Genomic DNA, 19,220 nt, shown 5'->3' on the forward strand with positions numbered 1-19,220 from the left:
ATGGACTTTCGCAGCATCTTAATTACATCCAATGGCTATATAAATAATTATTTCTTGTGTGTGTGTCTCTCTCTTATCTTTGGACATGTTTCAAATCAAAAGCAATAGGAAATAATTAATGAAAGAAAAGTGATGATGGTTAACAGGTGATCTCCCAATGATAAGATCTTTTAAAGAAAAGAAACAACGTAAAATAAACTACCACTATAAGCCCATTTAAAATTAGGTTGTGCGAGACCAAATCAAAGTAGCTGTGCGCGTGTTTCCAATCCTGTTAGGTGACTTAGTTATTAAAAAAGAAAAAAAAAAATCTCGTTAAGAGAGTGCTCAAACTCCACCGGAAGAAGTTCGTCAATATCAACATTAATCCTTATAATAAATAAAGAAGAAGAAGATCAATCGACCCAAGTCTGTTTCGTTTATGTTGTTAACAAGCTTTCTAAAATTCATAAACATGAATATAGATTTCACCCTCAACTATATATATATATATATATATATATTAAACTACTGCTAAAAGAAAATATTGTTCATTCAATCGATCACATATACTTACAGCTCCAAGCGCCATACGATTAAAAGGTCCTTTGATGAGAAAGCATCCATCTAAACCAATTATGGTGATCCTTTGAGGAAACTCGGTGGTCGCTCAATGAATTAAGAGACGATTAGTTCCTGGACTCTCCGGACACACCTTTCTATGAGAAAATAGCAATCAAGAATTACAGGAGCAAATTTATATCAAACAAAGATCAATTATTGTCAAATTTAAATAAAAAAACTTCAATAAATTGTTGTTAATTTAAAATGAGGAGTTGTTAATATTTGAATTAACATTTATTGATAAAAGACTAACATAAATTAATAAGTATCTATTTTGATTTTAATAAAAAGTAATTCTTAATTAATATAAATTTACTCCAATAATCCTTAATTGTTATTTTTCCTTTCTATAATCTTACAATCCCTTATTCCTCTACAAAGTCACCTTGCGCATATATATATATATATATATATATATAATATCTTCTTTTAATTTGCCCTTCTTTGCACCCTACACGACACCTCTATTTTTGTTTGTTCTCTCAATCTATTTTTAATGTTTTAGGGAAATATCATCTAAGGATTCATGAAGAGTTTTAATATAAGAAAAGGACTTTAAAATATGAAATTTCCATGTATTCCTAGGTACTCATATGAAAAATAAAATTTTATGAGAAAAAAACCTAATTAACCCTAAAGTTAAATAATTTAATGGGTAGTTATTAATTGCATATGGTTAGTTGTCAAAATTCAATTGAATATTTATTTATGCATTTAGAAAATTTTAAAAGTAATTAGGTCTTTATTTTCACAAAATCTTAGTTCTCGATAAATATTTGGTAGTGAAATTTCATTTTTTTTAAAAAAATTGATATAAAAAACTCTCTAGTGATTCTTAGATGATATTTTCCCATCTTTTTCTAAATCAAACACTACTTAGGGGAAAAAAACTCAAAGCTTAACTTCTTCATATTCGGTAAAAGTGAGCACATTCATATACATACAGATGCTGAATGCATCGTCGCTTTAAAAAAAAAAGAAAGGGGGAAAAAAAATCCTACTAGCACATGACTTATACGGGGGATCACCAAGTCAGCAACCTTTATATGGGCGTGCTCTTCTAAACAATTCGAGAAGGGTAAAAAAAATCACAAGCACCGATTACCTAAACGCTACACGAAATCATCCAAGCCAAGTCCAACATCTATGGAATCTATTAACAAACAAACCCTCACTCATGGGTCATATAGTGTATAGTGATGGTGTCAGGATTCTAGGTCGAGGGCAATGACAAAGCTACAATTCTTGGTAAAAGAAAAAATATTGTTTCTCTTTTAAATACACTATTTTTCTTTCCTTCTTTTTTTTTTCTTGTTTCTCTCTTCAACTTTTAATTATAGATTTGTTAGTACAGGAAATTAGTGAAAGACATTCAACTAGTTTACTCTTGAATCTTCATTCATCATTTTCTTTTTTTTTTCTAACTAATCCCTGAATAATATTCAAGACGAGGATGATGCAAGTTTAGTTTAGTCAAATTAATTTTTTTATTTTTAAAGGATTAATAAAATAGTGGTGTTTAGGTATAGTGAAATTGTGGACTAATATTCATATAGCTTTGAGTTAAAAAATTGAATAATCTGAGCTAAAAAAGTAAGATTGAAATAGGTTTAAAGTTTAAAATATGAAAGTAAGGGATGCAAAGTATAATAAATAAAGGGTGCAAATTATAAAATATAAAAATCCCAAACCCCAAACATGTCATTTTTCCTAAGTGTATCAATTATATGTAGCCGACTTCACCTAATGGGATAAAATTTGTTATTGTTGTTATTGTATCAATTATATGTGGCTCAACCACTGATAGCTAATGCATATGGTTATGTTAATTAACTAATCTCCTTTGAAACAAAGATTTTGCTTTTAGCAATGCTGGCTTGAAGAATCATTCAACATGCACCTTCTTTATTCTTTGTTTGGTTTAGGAGGGGAGGAAAATGATAACTAATTTACTATTATATCTCTATATATTAGTTTAAAAAATTTTAATTATTCCTCGTAAAAACTAATTTTTATCTCAATTTAAATTATTTGATTTTTTTAAAAAAATTCAATGAGATCAATCAAAGTTTGAGAGTAAAGTACAATATAATATGAAGAAGAATTTTTTTTAACTATGGGTATATTTAAAATATTAAAAAAAACTAGATAAGAGCAAAATAGTTAAAAAAATTAGCTCCTCTTCAAAATATCCCAATTTGAAGGGGAGCAATACGAGGGGAGGAGAGAGGTTATTTTAGCTCTCATCTTTTTCAAAATTTTTTAACCAAATGAGGGAGAGGGCATCTTTCTCTTCAAACCTTTTAACCAAACACACCTTTAAATAAGATTTGTCCAGATTTGCCAGGTTAATTTCTCATCCCAAATAGTAGTATATATAGGTTCGAAACTGAGTCATCTTGTTGAGGTTTCAGTAGCACTGTCACCAGAACAACTAACCATTAAGAACACGTATCGCCCTTATATTGCATGCTTGCAAGAATGATTTCCGGCCCAATTCTCTCCATCGAAAGTCGATTTCTTCCGCTTCTGTATGTTCTTTTAAACCTCACAGATTCTTCGAACTGGTGTGGAGCTAATAAAGATGCCACATCTCAGCATAGTTACCGCTGTTGAGTCCATCTTTCGCCATGCCTCATGGTTTATTGAAGCCTGAAGCGGTTCTTCAACTGTGGTGATGATGGATGGAGTTACTAGTAAATCTTGTAATTGCCTCCCAGCCACTAAAACTAGACTTAGTTATAAAGTCAGTGAAATTATTAAAATAAAACAATTAAAGGCCTGTTTGGTTTATGTTCCCATTTTTTATTTTTAAAAACTGTTTTGTAATATGGTTTTTAGAATTATTTTTCAAAATAAAACAAAATGAAAATCTGTTTGACTATGATAATTTAAAAACATTTTTAGAACTAGAAAATAAGTTGATAATGATAATCGCTGGCGGTTAATGGTAATGAATGATGATAAAAATTGGTCAAGATAATTATATTTTTTAATAATAAAATGTAGTGTATTTTGAAAATAAAAAATAAATGAAAAAAATTTTAAAATGTTTCCATTTTTGTTTTTCTAAACAAAAAAAGAATAATTTTTAAAAATAATTAAATTCAAAATGTTTATCCAAATAAATTTTTTATCTTTAAAAATGAAAAATAGTTTTTGAAAACATAGATAAACAAGTCCTAATTTTTCAATTGTATTTTAGGAAAAAGGAAATTAAAAGAGATGATGGTTAATAGATGATCTATCATTATATTATTGAGTTAAAGTATATTTTTGTTTCCGTACTTTCTTTTGAGAAGTGCTAAATACTTTATATTAATAAGTAAAAACATTTTCTCCTTAAATTATTTTTTAGAGGAGCAAAAATCTTCCCCCATTAATAAGGGGAAAAATGACCTAGTTATTACAAAAGTTGTTAAACGTCATATGAAACTAATAATCCTTTTATAGCATGAACTTGAGGGAGCATACGGTAAAGATAGAGTTACAAACTTGTTAAATTTTTATATAGAACTAATGAGATTTAAAGTTTTTTTTTTAATTTTTGTGAATTAAACATGCTAAAACCAAAGGGCGTTTATATTAAGATGCATTTTTTTTGTTAAACAGATGTCTTTGAAAAATTACATAAAAGAAACTAATATATGAACCAATTAGATTGGACGCAAGATCGAATCAAATTAGCTACATAATTCCAATCGCTTGTGTTGTTAGTTAACCCCCAAAAAAAAAAAAGGGCTGATATATGGTGTTCTGTGTAATAAATTTATATTATCCATGGACTCCGTGCTTCCAGATGTTATGGTGCGCATAAAATATGTAATTCTGGTCATTTAATTAAAACATATCTATCCATTTCCAATTTATCCAACAGTTTTGGAGCTTTTTTTTTTCCCCTCTAAAAAAAATTCCTTCAACTTTTGACCTGGCCTCTTGGACATGATCCATTTATTATATACTTTGGACGAGAAGACCTGTAAGTCATTCAACTTCGTTCCATTGATCACATGGGCGCTGCTTCTTCAACCTACTCAAGCTCCTTTTCTTGTCCATCTTCTCAAAAGAAATACGATGTGTTTCTTAGTTTCAGAGGCGAGGACACTCGCAGAAGCTTCACCAGCCATCTTCACACTGCTCTATGCCTCAGAGGTATCGAAACTTACATAGAATATGAGCTCCCGAAAGGCGACGATATCTCCCAATCACTCATCCAGGCCATTGAGGATTCAACTATATCTGTGGTCATCTTCTCTAAAAGCTATGGTTCCTCAAAATGGTGTTTGAATGAACTCACCAAGATCCTTGAGTTCAGTGAGATCCAAGGACAGCTTGTTATTCCTATTTTCTATGAAGTGGACCCATCTCATGTACCCAATCAGAAGGGAACTTACCAGGACGCATTTGCAAAACAGGAGAGAGATTTGCAGCGCAAACCTGAGAAGGTCCAAAAATGGAAACATGTCCTTTTTGAAACTGCAAGTTTGGCTGGCTGGGACTCTCAAAGCTGTAGGTCAGTCTTCATTCATTCTTTAAAGCTGAGATTCCATTTATTCTTGTGATTTATCTTATTGATTACGATCGCTTTCAATTCTAATCTTTCGTACAAGAGGATATTATAAGCTTATCTGACAACTGATTGATCACAAGTTAATTTTTTTGATCAAAAACAAAATGTTTGTTATTTAAGAAATTTTGACAATAATTTTGGGGTTTCATCATGAGTGATCTTAATTATTATATTTCTTTCCCCTTTTTTTTTTGGGATGAGAATACTAACTTTTAATCCTTCAATTCAACGGGCTACCTGATTACTTGTTAAAATTGTGCCATTTCATAAATTGTATGCTTTAGCTCTAAATTCTGTTTCCCCCATCTTTAGTTAAGTTCAACGACCTTTCTTTGAATTAATTGTCAGTATAATAACTTAACTACTAAAGTACATTTTCTGGTTAAAAACTACTAGAGTAAATTATACACGTACACGTCTTATGTTTGATTGAAATTTTTTTTTTTGGGGCTGGATTATGCTTGATTTAAATTACATATTATATATATATATATATATATAGTTGACAAACTTTTTCTGCAACTTTAAATTTATACAAACTTAGTCTTGTTTACAGGACAGAGAATGAAAATTAATTTTAATAATATTTATAATGTATTTTACTATTTTTTATATTCATTTTTATATTTCTATTTCATAGTAGAGAGAGGGAGGATTAATTTTGATCCCATTTATAAGATATCTTACTATTTTCCTATGTTCATTTTTACATTTCTACCCTTATTAAATGCTAGAAAAAAATATCAAAAATAGTTCTTTGGTCTTTTTTCGAACGGTAGAAGTAGAAATTTATTAAATTTTAAGATAGAGTTAATGAAATTTGAGGTTTTTCTTAATTTTAATGAAATATGATAAAAATGACTTATTGATTCATCCATCCTCATAGAAGGTTTTTGGGACTATTCATGAGCCTTGATATGAAATCTTCTGTTTTAATCCTATTTTTGGGCCCTTTTGCATTCTTTCAACTACTTGGTGAGGTTACATGCATCATTTTTCCTTCAATTTATCACAATTAATTAGCATATTTAACTCTAAATGCTCAAAAATTAACATAAATAATAGGTCTATCACTTATAAATAAAATTAGAGAGAGTATGTACATTTTGAAAGCAAACAGCAGCTCCATCAAAAATAAAGAAAAAGATATCTAATTTTAACAAAATTTAAGATGCCTTTTTATAAATATATTATGAGTTTCAGAGGAAATATTGCAATTTGAATAAAATTCTTCGTAATATTTTCAAAAATAAAGAAATTTATGTATACACTTTTAATAAAACTCTAATGAAGTTTGTGTAATATAATTAAATAATACTCCCTCCATCCTTGTAACCTCTCTGAGGTTAAACTACAATTAACTCTAAATTATAGTAATCCAAGATTTAACTCTCAAAGGATTATCCAATTGTAAAGCTTAATAAATAGGAATTTCTCAAAATTATTTCAAAAAGATCCCAATTTTCATCAATCCAAATTCCAAACATAATTTAAGGACTCCAAATTAGAATTTTAAAAACAAAGCGGAAGCTTGGAAATCAATTGGAACCCATAATAATGAGTTTTAAAACTCAAAATAGATTTTCATATAGAAAATGACATGTGCATCTGGCTTACGGCTCGTGCGCTGTAGCGTGTCTTCTTTATACCATGCGCCGTGGTGTATTGCAGGAAATTTGACAAATCAATGTTGTCATTTGACAGCACAGGGAGTGAACTTTTGACGCATCCCAAATCTTCATCCGACGTCCGATTGAGGTGGTTTCAATGTCTACACAAAGCTTTCTCCTAGCTCTAGCTAATGGCATATGTTTCATATTCAAATTCATTTTCTATAAAAAGTTAGATACCAAAATCCATTTTGACCACACTTTCGCAAAATCTCTCAAATGAGGTGTCCCAACTCAACCACACGTGCTGATAGCTTACACAAACCATTCGACCATACTCAATGAATTCTTACGGACTCATGTAACACATTACACTCAACCAAAAATGCTTATTTTATAAAATCACCACTCAACCCCAATTTTGACAAAACATAAAAGGGGAGGAACTATTGTGTAACATCTTAAGTTCTTTCATTAGTAATTATCAGTGTTTTCAAGGGATAATTTGGTTAATTTAGATAAATTATTATTTAGCGAGGTTTATGGTGACTAATATGATTTTTGGATCCTTAGGCAGTCTTAAAAGAGGGCTAAGTCGAGGTTCAAGCGGGCCGTGGCACGGAAGGAAGTTTAAAATTTCATTAGACTTTTTGTGCCATATGCCACGGCGGGCGAGTCAATGCAACGTGGCGCACAGATAAAATTAGCACTTATCAAATGCGAAAAACAAATCGAAAACAGAAGAGAAAAAGAGAGATACCGAGAGAGCGATGGAGAAAAACTTTTGGTCTGCTAGGGCACAATTTTTAGGCTACTTTAAGGGTAATTGAAGCTTGAATCATTATTGGGTAAGTTGTACATTCTCTCTTCTCCCTCTTTTATGCAAAAATTTGAACATTTAGGGTAATGAGGGGCTTTGATTTCATTTTTCTTGGGTTTAGATTGAACCCATTAGTTTATTTAAGATCTTGAGAAGTTAAATCAAGCTTCTAACCTTAAGTTTGTGAGTTTTATAGTGATTGAGAATTTTTGATAAGGGTTTGGACGAACCCTAAGTATAATTTGAGGATTTTGAGACAATGTGGAACATTGATTAGCGAATTTGGTGTGTTGGAATGTGTAATAGGATGGTTAGAGTGTGTGGGAATGATTGATATTGTTAGAAAAGGAATTTGAATATTTTAATCACTTAGAACCTAGTGAATTCAGAGTTATCCGGAGTGATAATTGATGATTATCATCTATTAGTGTAGATTGAACGTTGCTTGAGCCTTATTATGCGTATATAACGTGTAGAGCTAACGTTGAGCCACAGTAACATTTTTTATGTGACAAAAGGGTTGAGGTAACCATATAGTTTATTGTGTTTATTAACTATTGTAACTGTTTAGAAGTAATTTTAAATGATAAAGTTGTGATTTTGAAGAGTTTTGTGCATAATTTGACATTGTAAATGATTTTAGCATGAAAAAGTGTTTTGTAAATGGTTATTGTTTCTAATTGAAATATATATATACTATGTATATAAGTGTGAAGTGGAAATGTAATAAAAAGTAGTGAAAATTGTGAAAGAGCATGATCATAAGGGGTGAGAATTCACCCGAGATACATGGATATGTGTGTGTGTGGAGATTTGTGAGTGAAAAATCCATATGGTCAGGCTGACACCATGGGATATCTGGTGCAGCATTATATGGGACTGTTACTATGGAACATCTGGGCAGTCAAGCAACTCCTTAGTACTCGTTAGGGTGCAATTAGGAGTCAATGACGCCTCTATCACAAGTGTGTAAAGAGAGAAAAACCATAGTCTGTAGGCGGATTAGATTACTTTGGCTGGGTATTTCTACCATTGAAAGTGTGCTTGGGTCAACAAGTGGTTGAACTATGAGAGCCTATGGTTTCATGTCGGGGAGTATTGGAGGTTTGGTGGTTAGATGACCATGCTAGTATAAAATCATGTGTTTTGTTAAGAAGAGATACATATATCTCATAATTTTTGGTATGCTAGATGATACTATGGTTTTGATACTTTTTTATAGTTATTTATGGTAATAAACATTTAATGAGCTATATTGATTATTGAGATATTATCTCACCCCGTGGTTATATTTTACAGGTGAAGGCTCTGGTAGAGGTACAGGAAAGGAAGGGACATTTGAAGAGTGAAGAGCATCATAGTATAACTCTTTCCTTGTCTCTTTTTGTGTGTTGTAACGAATATTATCGATAATTATTGTCAATTTAGGAACATGACATTATTTAAATATCACTTATATGAAATTGTGATTAGTGTGTATATCTTGGTCCAAGAATGATGATATGGATTAATTGTGTACTTGGTCAAGTTACTTACAAGTGATTTATATATATATATATATATATTAAGTGTTTTGAATGTCAAAATGACCAATTAATTGATGTGTTAGATTTTGTCCACCCCATTGTATTTTTGGTCTAATGGGGGTTTGGTGGTCATTTTGAACGTGATTGCTTAATTTTGTGATATGAATGGATTGTTATGTGGTGTATGATCCATTTGAGGTGGTCAAGTTGTCTTCGGAGCTAATGGCATTGTGTATTGTGAGTTGGACACCATAGTATGTGTTTTGTTGTGAAAATGAACAATTTTAGATTCGGGTGTCCATCTTTTAAATGAGTGATAGTATGAGTGTAAGACTGGTGCCATTAGCTAGAGAGATCAAAGAGTTTCGTGTGGACACTTGAATCATTCAAATCAGATGTTGGATGGTGAAATGGCACACTCCAAAAGTTCAGAGAGATACTATGACAGCAATCTACTATCATGACAGTAGGTGCGCGCCACGGTGCATTGGGCTATCAAGGGACTTGTCCCTCTGTGCCATCAGTCGCGGTGGACGAACCAATATTTGCTAAAAAATGGTGTTTAAGCTAGATTTTATTGTATTTTGTTTCTTATGCTTTCGTATTTACTCTTAACTAATTTTTTTAATCATGGTTTAAACTCAAACAATATATTAAAAAGGGTTTTCTTGAGATCCCAATGTTTTAACTAATTATCTTTAAACTCTTGAATTGTGATAACTTTTGTTGAGGATTTTATTTAATCCGAGTTATCACAATGATGTATGAGTATTGTCCTGGTAATGTCAAGGCGGACATTACATATTGCACAAAGTCAACCGTTTTATTTCAAATTTCTTAAAAATACATATGTTCCTACTTGCACAAGTATTTTGACCCTATCCACGGGTTCACAACTAAAACTCACTAATCCAGGACATAAAATACACTAGTTATACACAAAATCATGCAAGTAGTGCATAAATCATATCAATTACTCATAGTTGGCAATTACATTAACAAATACACATGTAAGTAGCAAAAGAGAGGCATATAGAGGATTACTCCACCAATCCTAAGCCTCTGTATGTTTTCCCTGACTCAGATCGAATGAGCTAGGTCCTGTAAATATTGAGAATTGAGGGGTAAGTACAACCACTCAATAACCAAGTTTCACTTAACCCATACAGTTACATATTAATTGTAAATAGATGCAATTTTGACAAACAAGCACATATTTCACATAATACTAGGCCACGGTTTACAAAACTAACAACCATGTGACCGAGCTTGTCATGGAACACTATGTCATATTATTTTGCAAGAATATAACACAAGGTCGCAAAAATAATAATCATGTGCCCTTAACACATGCCGAACCATAAAACTAACAACTATGTGGCCGGGCTTATATGCACGATCATATGCCAACCTTATATCCTCTTATTACTCCCGACACGAAAATGGTGGCTATCTCGTGGCTATATTCTTCATGGGCTAACCCAGCTTTCCACTTGTGAGAAGCTATCGGGCCAGGGTAAACTCACTCACTTATGTAATTTGGTTTCTCCCAATACTAATAACCATGGGGTGTTTTACCCCTAATTTAGCTTCCTCATGAATTGACTAGTTAGGTTTGAGTCCCTCGTAGAACAAGTGGGATAGTTTGGATTTTAACCAATCTACTTCTCTTCCTAGGCGAACTCCCGCCAATGATCATGCTATGCACATGTAATATGCATTTTGACAAATTATTCATAACACATGAATTCACATAACTTAATACTCCACAATTTAACACATAATATAATACAATTCTCCACCCATAGTAATAAATCACAATTAATTTTGCAAAACATCGAGGGTGGTAGAATCAAGGTTTTCTTTTCCAAAAACTATTTCACAAATCAAGCACTTTGCCAATATGTATCATCAATTTAACTCATAAATAACATTTTACAAACACAATTAACATTTAAATTTAAAGATTAAGTTTCTCCTGATTACCTTAAACCTTTGAGAGGTTAAAAGTTTACCCCTCACTATACCAACTTCCTAAAGCTCCAACAAGCTTGAGTGGTACCAAAACAAAACTCTCTACATCCATATCACAAGGATGTCATCATTATCTAGCTCTTAAAACTTTATTAACATAAAACTCCACAAACACTACGTTTTCATCTCATAATCACTACCCACTCACACCTAATGGGCTCATTAAATTTCATAAATGCACATTATCATTAATAATACTTTAACCTATCATTAATGCACATTAACCTCTCCCAACTACCTTATAAATATTAATTTTTAGATATTAAATGCTCCAATGGATCAACTACTTTCAAAATTATCATTGTGGTGTTCCAATACATTAAACAACTCTCATTTAACTTATGTTAACTAATGAAATCAGACCCATACTCTTATGGAGTGAAAATCCACCTCCCAACTCAAACCCTATCACAAATCATTACAAATGAGGGAGAGAAAGGAAGAAGAAGGGACCATAATTTTACTTTAGGTGTTTGGGAGCTTCAATTTATCAATAATGAAACCAAAAATCGTGCCCTAACAGAGCCAAAATGAGCTCTTCATTTTCTTTCTCTTCTTCTTTTGTTCTTTTCGTGCAAAAATGAATCAGATATATCTTATTTTTAACCGTGTGCTACGGTGCATGGCACAAAGGAGCCCATTATGTTTAAATTATCTTTGTGTGCTGTGGTGGACCAACTACGCACCGCGGCGTGTGGCACAAAAAACTATTCTTCACTTTTTCTTCTTCTTTCCTTGCCCAGGTGGCTCGCCCTCGATCCAGACCTACTTTTAAGGTTGAAACCATAACAATTATGCTAAGTTAAGCCCCTTTGGCCATACACCTTATTAACTCACTAATTACCCTCATCAGGTTAATAAATCAGGGTTAAAAATTTTTGAATGTTACAGTCCTAAATTATAAGACACTTTTAGATAAAATTTCACATACCAATAACCTTATTAAATATACTTAACAATCTTATCTTTTTCAAATAAAAATATAAACTTTCAAAAATTTTCATCATTTAATATATTGAAAAAAGAAGAGACAAAAATTAATTATAGAGAGAGAAAGAGTAATATGGTCATTAGTATATTTAATGAAATCTTAATCTATTCAACATGCCTTAAATTTTGGAACAGAAAAACTCATTTAAAAGTGTCTTATAATTTGGGATGTAGGGAGTAATAATTTATTTGTTGTAACTTTGTTTGATAAATCAGTTATTTATTAATTCATTTTCATTTGATGTGTTAATTTTTGTATTTCTTATTCAAACAATTGATGATGAAACGATTTCATGATGACTTCATGTTCATTTTTTTATGTTGGTCAAAAAACATGTTCAAATTTTTTGTGCTTCAATTTAAAAAAAATTACCTGAGGCTACGGATAGATCAAATATATTTTTTAGAGTATCACTAGATGGGTTGAAGCTAGGGCTCCGTTGTTGGATTGCCAAATGATGTCCTCAGATAACCCATAGCCTTTATTGTAGGTGGTCGATGAATCTAACTACGTAGTAGTTATTGGTCATATTATCGTGTATTCATTCAATTTGGTTACTTCGAGACCAACGTTGTTGTTTCATTTTATGTATTGATAGCCACACTTTCCCCTATGTATAGTTAAAAGGATAATTTTTATTTATAAACTACTACTCTACATCACTCGATTCAACATGTAAAGAGAAAGGTGAAGAAAACGTGTCAGAGAAAGGTGAACAAAGAATATATATATATATATATAACGTCATGAATCTCATTAAATGAAAACTCTGTAACAGAGTTTCCCATACAATCTCATTTCAATTGAGGGCATTATAATCTTATTAAGTAAAAGATAGAATGAGGGATTTGAGTGCCTCTTAAAAAGAATGTGACACCACATTCAACAAACTACTCAACCTTCAAAATAATTTCTTCACTTATAATTATAACTAATTTTATTGAAGATCTAATTAATGACATTTAACACGTACAAATTAACGATATAAAATCATACCTTAAAACCATACAATAAGATTTATTTTAACTGAAATCAACATCAATGTATGTGCGTGTAAACCAGCAAGTACTTGAAAAAATTTAACTCATCTTAAACTACGTACAACGTACCCACCTTTAGTGTAAGAATATAAGATGAGGTAAAAAAAAATTAATCAAGCAACATATCTTAATATTTTTGTATATGTTAATTTTACTATAATATCGATTTCATAAAATTTATGTTTCTTTCTTTCTTTCTTTTTTTTTAATATTGTGAAACAACTCTTAAAAAATAATACTTCAAAAGCAGTACGTGTAAATAAATGGTCGGGACTCGGGAGTGAACGCTACTTTTTCCGTATAAAGGGGGAAAAACTGTTCCAAAGTTCTCTCTCGCTGTACGTCCATTTGGCTTTGAAGACCTGATAGAAAGTTAAGTCCATCCGCTGTTAACAGTACTCCATTATCACTTTACTTTCGCAACGACGAAGAAGAGAAATCATGGGTGCTGCAGCTTCATCCTCCTCTTCTTGTGCATTTTTTCCCAAGAAATACGATGTGTTTCTGAGTTTCAGAGGTGAGGACACTCGTAAAACCTTCACCAGCCATCTCCACACAGCCCTATGCCAAAGAGGAATTCGAACATACATCGATTATGAGCTCCCAAAAGGCGATGACATTTCCCAAGCACTCATCCGAGCGATTGAAGACTCAAGCATATCTTTGGTTATCTTCTCTGAAAACTATGCTTCCTCAAAATGGTGTTTGAATGAACTCGTGAAGATACTTGAGTGTAAAGAGATCCAAGGACAGCTTGTTATTCCTATTTTCTACCAAGTAGACCCATCTCATGTTCGCAATCAAACGGGAACTTATCAGGAGGCATTTGCAAAACATTCTACGCAAAACCCATCAGAGAAGGTGAACAAGTGGAAACGTGCTCCTTTTGAAACTGCAAGCTCTGCTGGCTGGGACTCTCGGATCTGTAGGTTAGCTGTCTTCAGTACTCTTTCAAACGTATTTTTGGCCTTGCAATTAGCTTGACTTCATACTTTATTTATTCTTAATTTTGATTTATCTTGCTGACTAGAGTTTCTTTGAGATCAACTCCTATATATATATATATGGCCATCTCGATACTTGCTCATTTCAATCATTCATCTCGATGCAGCTCTAACTTCAATTAATGTAGTTATTCAACCTTTAAAAAAAAATAATTTGGAGTATGGATAGCATGTTTTTGTGTTTCATTTGAAATTGCGCACATTTTCTTCAATTCTTTTCATGAGAATTTTGTGTGTATGTGTTTTGAAAATAAAGAAGATGATTATGTAAAAAATGAACCAGCTTAATTTGATATGAGTGATAAATGCTACTCTGTCCCTTAAAAAAATATAGGGTATTTTTCCTGATGTATATATAATATTAAGAAATATAAGGCACTTGCGATTAATGATATTTTATCAAAAATATCCTTTATTAAGGGTGTACTAATTAATAAAGTTTTTTTAATTGAGACACCTTATTAAATAGAAATAAACGTAAAAAGAGAGACGATTAACTAACTCACGTGAAAGCATAATTTGATTAAAAATGTTTTTTAATATTTAACAGAGGAAGTAACTTTTATCTCTTAAGTAAGTTATAAGAAGTTTGATTTATATCTTATAAAGAAAACCTTGCCACTATATATCCTCCATCTATATTTCAAGAAAAATTAATTAGTTTCTACTATTGACCGAAGCTATATATTTCTACTGTTTAGGGGGGAAGGACAATGTAATTTCAACAAAATTTATGATATTTTGTATGATTTGCAAAATACCAATCAGTTTATTTTGAAAATAGAAAAAAAGATGATGTAGATGTAATAAAATTTAAAATCAATTTATGTACTTTGATCTAATAAAATAACATGATCAATTTTACTTATTACTTTATTCAATAAATAAACCGTTTATGTACTGATTTCTTCTTCTTCTTCTTCTTCTTTTCTGTGTTAATACGCTTTTTATGCTATTTTATGTTTCAGGGACGAATCACAACTGATTCGTAATATTGTCAATGACATTTTGGACAGACTGAACCGCATGTATCCAATAAGTACATCACATGGTCTTGTTGGAATTGAGGAGAATGTTGATTGTATTAAATCGTTATTGGAACATGTCTCAATAGTTGGAATTTGGGGCATGGGCGGTATAGGTAAAACAACTATGGCCAAAGTTGTATTCAGCAATCTCTCCTCCCAATTTGAAAGCTGCTGTTTTTTTGAAAATCTAAGAGAAGAATCAGAAAAATATGGACTAAAGTATATACGTGATAAACTTCTCAAAGAACTACTGAAGGAAGAAGAGTCCATGGTTGGGTTCACATTTGCCATGAGAAGACTTGGTTGTAAAAAGGTTCTTATTGTGCTTGATGATGTCAATAGTGCAAATCAGTTAGAATATTTGGCCAAAGAATGTCATTCCTTGAGACTTGGCAGCAAGGTCATCATAACGACAAGAGATAAACATTTGCTTCTTGGAAGAGTTAATGAAATATACGAAGCTAAGCCATTGAGCTCTGATAAATCGGTTAACCTTTTCAACCTCAAAGCCTTTCACAATGATAATTATGACAGTGAATATGAAGAACTATCCGAGAGAGCTGTTTCTTATGCCAAAGGTAATCCTTTAGCTTTGATCACCTTGGGTTCATATCTGCATTCCAAAACTGCAGAGGAATGGGAAAGCGCATTGGCAAAATTAGAGAAGACTACCCATGAAGATATTCATGCATTGTTAAAATTGAGCTATGATGGACTAGACCATGAAGAAAGAGAAATGCTTTTAGAAATTGCTTGCTTTCTAAAAGGTAAAAGTGTAGATCAAGTCGTAGCTCTTTTAGACAGCTATGGCTACCATGCAAGAATTGGCTTGAGGACCCTTGTAGATAAGGCTCTCGTACGTATTCCTTATTATTATGTGGAGATGCATGATTTAATACAACAAATGGGTCGGGAAATTGTTCGTCAAGAGTGTATTAAAGATCCTGGAAGACGAAGTCGACTGTGGAATCCTGATGAAATCTATGATGTATTGAAAAATAATCGGGTAAGAAAAAGAAGAAATTGACTTTCACACAAGACAGGTCTACAAGTTAAGACATACAATTGCTAATATATGATGATGTTTACTTACTTTTATTTGAATTTTTGTGGAATGCAGGTAACTGATGCAATTGAAGGCATAAGTTTTGATTTGTCTCAAATTGGAGATATATGCTTACCTTCTCACACCTTTGAAAAGATGACTCATTTGAGATTTCTCAAATTCTATTCATCTAATCCAGATAGGAGAGCATGTGTGAATGCTCCCTCAAGTCTAGAGTCATTTTCCAATGCATTACGATATCTTCACTGGGACAATTTTCCTTCTGAGGCTCTACCACCATCTTTTTCTGCAGAGAAGCTTGTTGAACTTAGTTTGAATGGCAGTCGGCTTAAAAAATTGTGGGATGGAATGCAGGTATGGTATTCAAATGCGTTTAAATTTTTCACTTCAGCTGAAGTTCACGACCATTTCGTTTCCCAAGTAATGTTTCTCTTTTCAATTGATATTCAGGATATGGTAAATCTAAGGGGATTAGACCTTGGCGGATCTAAACAATTGGTAGAGCTGCCTGATTTCTCCAGGGCACAAAATCTTGAATGGGTGAATCTCACTTCATGTGAAAGTTTATACCATCTTCATCCATCTATTTTATCTCTCAAGAGACTGAAGTCTTTGGCGCTTGAGAATTGCATAAACCTGAAGGATTTACAAGGTGAGAGTCATTTGAAATCTCTAGAGAGCCTCAATGTTGGTAATTGCTATTTCAGGGAATTTTCACTATCATCAGAGAGCATGAGAGTTTTACACTTAGATAGAACAGGCATTGAGTTATTAGGCTCATCAATTGGGCATCTCGGGAAACTTACCAGTCTCTCTCTCAATTGCTCAAGACTAAAGAATATTCCAGTAAGTGAGTTTTATGGATTGAGGTCTCTCAAGGATCTTTCTCTTTATGATTGCGGAGAGGCAATTGATGAATCGAAGTTACATATCTTGTTTGATGCTTTGCGATCTCTGATAAGTGTTCATTTGGATGGGAGTTGCACCTTAAATGAACTCCCCAACAATATCAAGCATCTATCAAGACTAGAATTTCTTTCCCTGGAGAATTGCAAGGGCCCTCTATCTTTACCCGAGCTTCCACCATCCATCAAAGAGTTAGATTCCACCAACTGCACATCATTAAGGACATTGATACTCACTTCTAGTACGGAATTTCCATTGTTGCCACAGCAAATATTAACACCCTATTCCTCAATCAGTTATCTCAGAAATCTAAGAAGACTTATTCTTTCAGGTTGCAACGCAGAGAACCATTCACTTTCACATATCATGGCCTTTTCTAATTTCTGTTTGAAGCGTGGGGTGCATACAAATCAAATGGTTGATGTTTGCTACCCAGGGAGAGAAGTTCCAGATTGTTTTAAATATAAGACAATCGAGGTTTCCAACTTCATAACTATCGAGCTTTCTTCAACCATGAACAACTTGCAAGGCTTCATTTTCTGCTCTGTTCTTCCGCAATTCACTCCAAAGGAAAGCTGTTCTTACCGCTTGAAATGCCAAATTTATGATGAAGATGGTGATCAATGTGGCACAAGTTTGAGTTTTGTTATACCGAATGTTAATTCACATCATGTTTTTCTATGGAACACTCGTGAAAACATAATCACAAAAATATCCAGACACCAACTGCAAGCCAAAGCTTTCATTTGAATTTTATGTTGTTGCATATGATAGTGATGATTTTCTGAAATACAGTTTTATGAAGGAAACAAAATATGATGGATTGATCATTGAAGCATGTGGAGTCTGCCCAATATATGCCCCAGATTATCACAACTTCCTTCAACAGATGGAATTAGAGTTGAGCATGAAGGAAGAAAATGCTTTTGATGATATTGAGGAGCATTCATTTCGTGGAATACTGGAATATGCTAGTTTCTCGCTGAAGCGAGGAAAATGTGAAAATTCTGAAAGAAGCATTATTCCAGAATGGTTTGCGTGCAAAAAGCTCGACGAAGGAGTCTTCTGTCTTTGTTCAGCTTAATCCTAGTTTAGATGGCTTATTGGGTTTCATTTTCTGCTTTTTTATTCCTCAGTTCTCCTTGAAAGAGAGGGATCACAATCACTCGTCGTGTGGATACTACGATGAAAATAGCATCTATCAAGAAGGCCCAAGAGGATGGCATTACTCAATGATCGAATTGAATTCAAATAATGTTTTCCTCTGGTATGACCCCCTCTATTGTGAACTTATACTAGAGAATATCCAAAGCATAATAGGCCGAGAAAATATGGTAACTATGAATCGAAGGTCACATTTGAATTAAGTTTGGTAATTGCTTGATCAAAGAATGTGGAGTTCGTCCAATATATGCCTCAGAATACAGGGAGTTCCTTCAACAAAAGGAATTGAAGGTGCAGTTAATTACAGGCAAAAAGAGGCATCGGAGTACTGATGATGAGCAACAGCAACCCTATCCCACAAAGAAATGGAAGACGTCTTCAATCCTTCAACCTATTCCCCTGAGTTCTAAGTTTAAGACATCTCATGATTTTGATGACTTGCTATTTTCACTCTCTCGATTGAATTTGGAATGCATGAAGGATAGCATTCGTGAGATGTAAATTATCTATGCTTCTTTTTCGGGTATTTATATTTCTCTCTCGTTAAAATTTCATCTATTTATTAAACTTTACTTTGTCTAGTATATATGCATTGTGTAGCAAAAAATTATAGGGATGGTGAATAAATGTGTAAATTAAAAGTGATGGATATTTTCCAAATTAAATATTTGTTCTGTTTTGAAGTAAAATGCTCATACCTTCAGTGACATCCATGTGCAACCAATGAACCTGTGATCTTTTGACTTGGGACTGAAAAAAACAGCTGATAATGCTTTCAATCTTGATAAATATGAAACTTCAATAATTCAATTCTCTTGTACTTTTAACACTAATAAGTTGGTGTAAGTATATTTTTTA

At 32.5% G+C, this 19,220-nt stretch overlaps 2 protein-coding genes across 2 annotated transcripts; both read left to right on the forward strand.

Annotated features, from left to right (window-relative positions):
* The first annotated feature begins 4,613 nt into the window (after positions 1-4,613).
* On the forward strand, positions 4,614-5,165 carry LOC129289341 (disease resistance protein RPV1-like). The gene has a single exon (XM_054926101.1). The coding sequence runs from the start codon at positions 4,614-4,616 to the stop codon at positions 5,163-5,165; it is 552 nt and encodes a 183-aa protein (XP_054782076.1).
* Positions 5,166-13,568: 8,403 nt separating this feature from the next.
* Positions 13,569-18,515, forward strand: LOC129289671 (disease resistance protein RPV1-like). The gene is made up of 4 exons (XM_054926483.1): positions 13,569-14,123; positions 15,167-16,232; positions 16,347-16,646; positions 16,743-18,515. Exons 1-4 carry the CDS (start codon positions 13,636-13,638, stop codon positions 17,946-17,948), a joined length of 3,060 nt encoding a protein of 1,019 aa, XP_054782458.1. The 5' UTR covers positions 13,569-13,635; the 3' UTR covers positions 17,949-18,515.
* The last annotated feature ends 705 nt before the right edge of the window (positions 18,516-19,220 follow it).

Source organism: Prosopis cineraria, unplaced genomic scaffold, assembly GCF_029017545.1.
Source record: "Prosopis cineraria cultivar Desert tree isolate PC_DT_omini unplaced genomic scaffold, ASM2901754v1 PC12, whole genome shotgun sequence".
Lineage (NCBI taxonomy): Eukaryota > Viridiplantae > Streptophyta > Magnoliopsida > Fabales > Fabaceae > Prosopis > Prosopis cineraria.

Bases quoted from the DNA above. Each gene is read 5' to 3' on its own strand.
- LOC129289341 (XM_054926101.1), top strand. From the start codon at position 4,614: ATGGGCGCTGCTTCTTCAACCTACTCAAGCTCCTTTTCTTGTCCATCT.
- LOC129289671 (XM_054926483.1), top strand. From the start codon at position 13,636: ATGGGTGCTGCAGCTTCATCCTCCTCTTCTTGTGCATTTTTTCCCAAG. The intron at 16,233-16,346 runs GTAAGAAAAAGA...TGTGGAATGCAG, and splicing joins ATGTATTGAAAAATAATCGG to GTAACTGATGCAATTGAAGG. The intron at 16,647-16,742 runs GTATGGTATTCA...ATTGATATTCAG, and splicing joins AATTGTGGGATGGAATGCAG to GATATGGTAAATCTAAGGGG.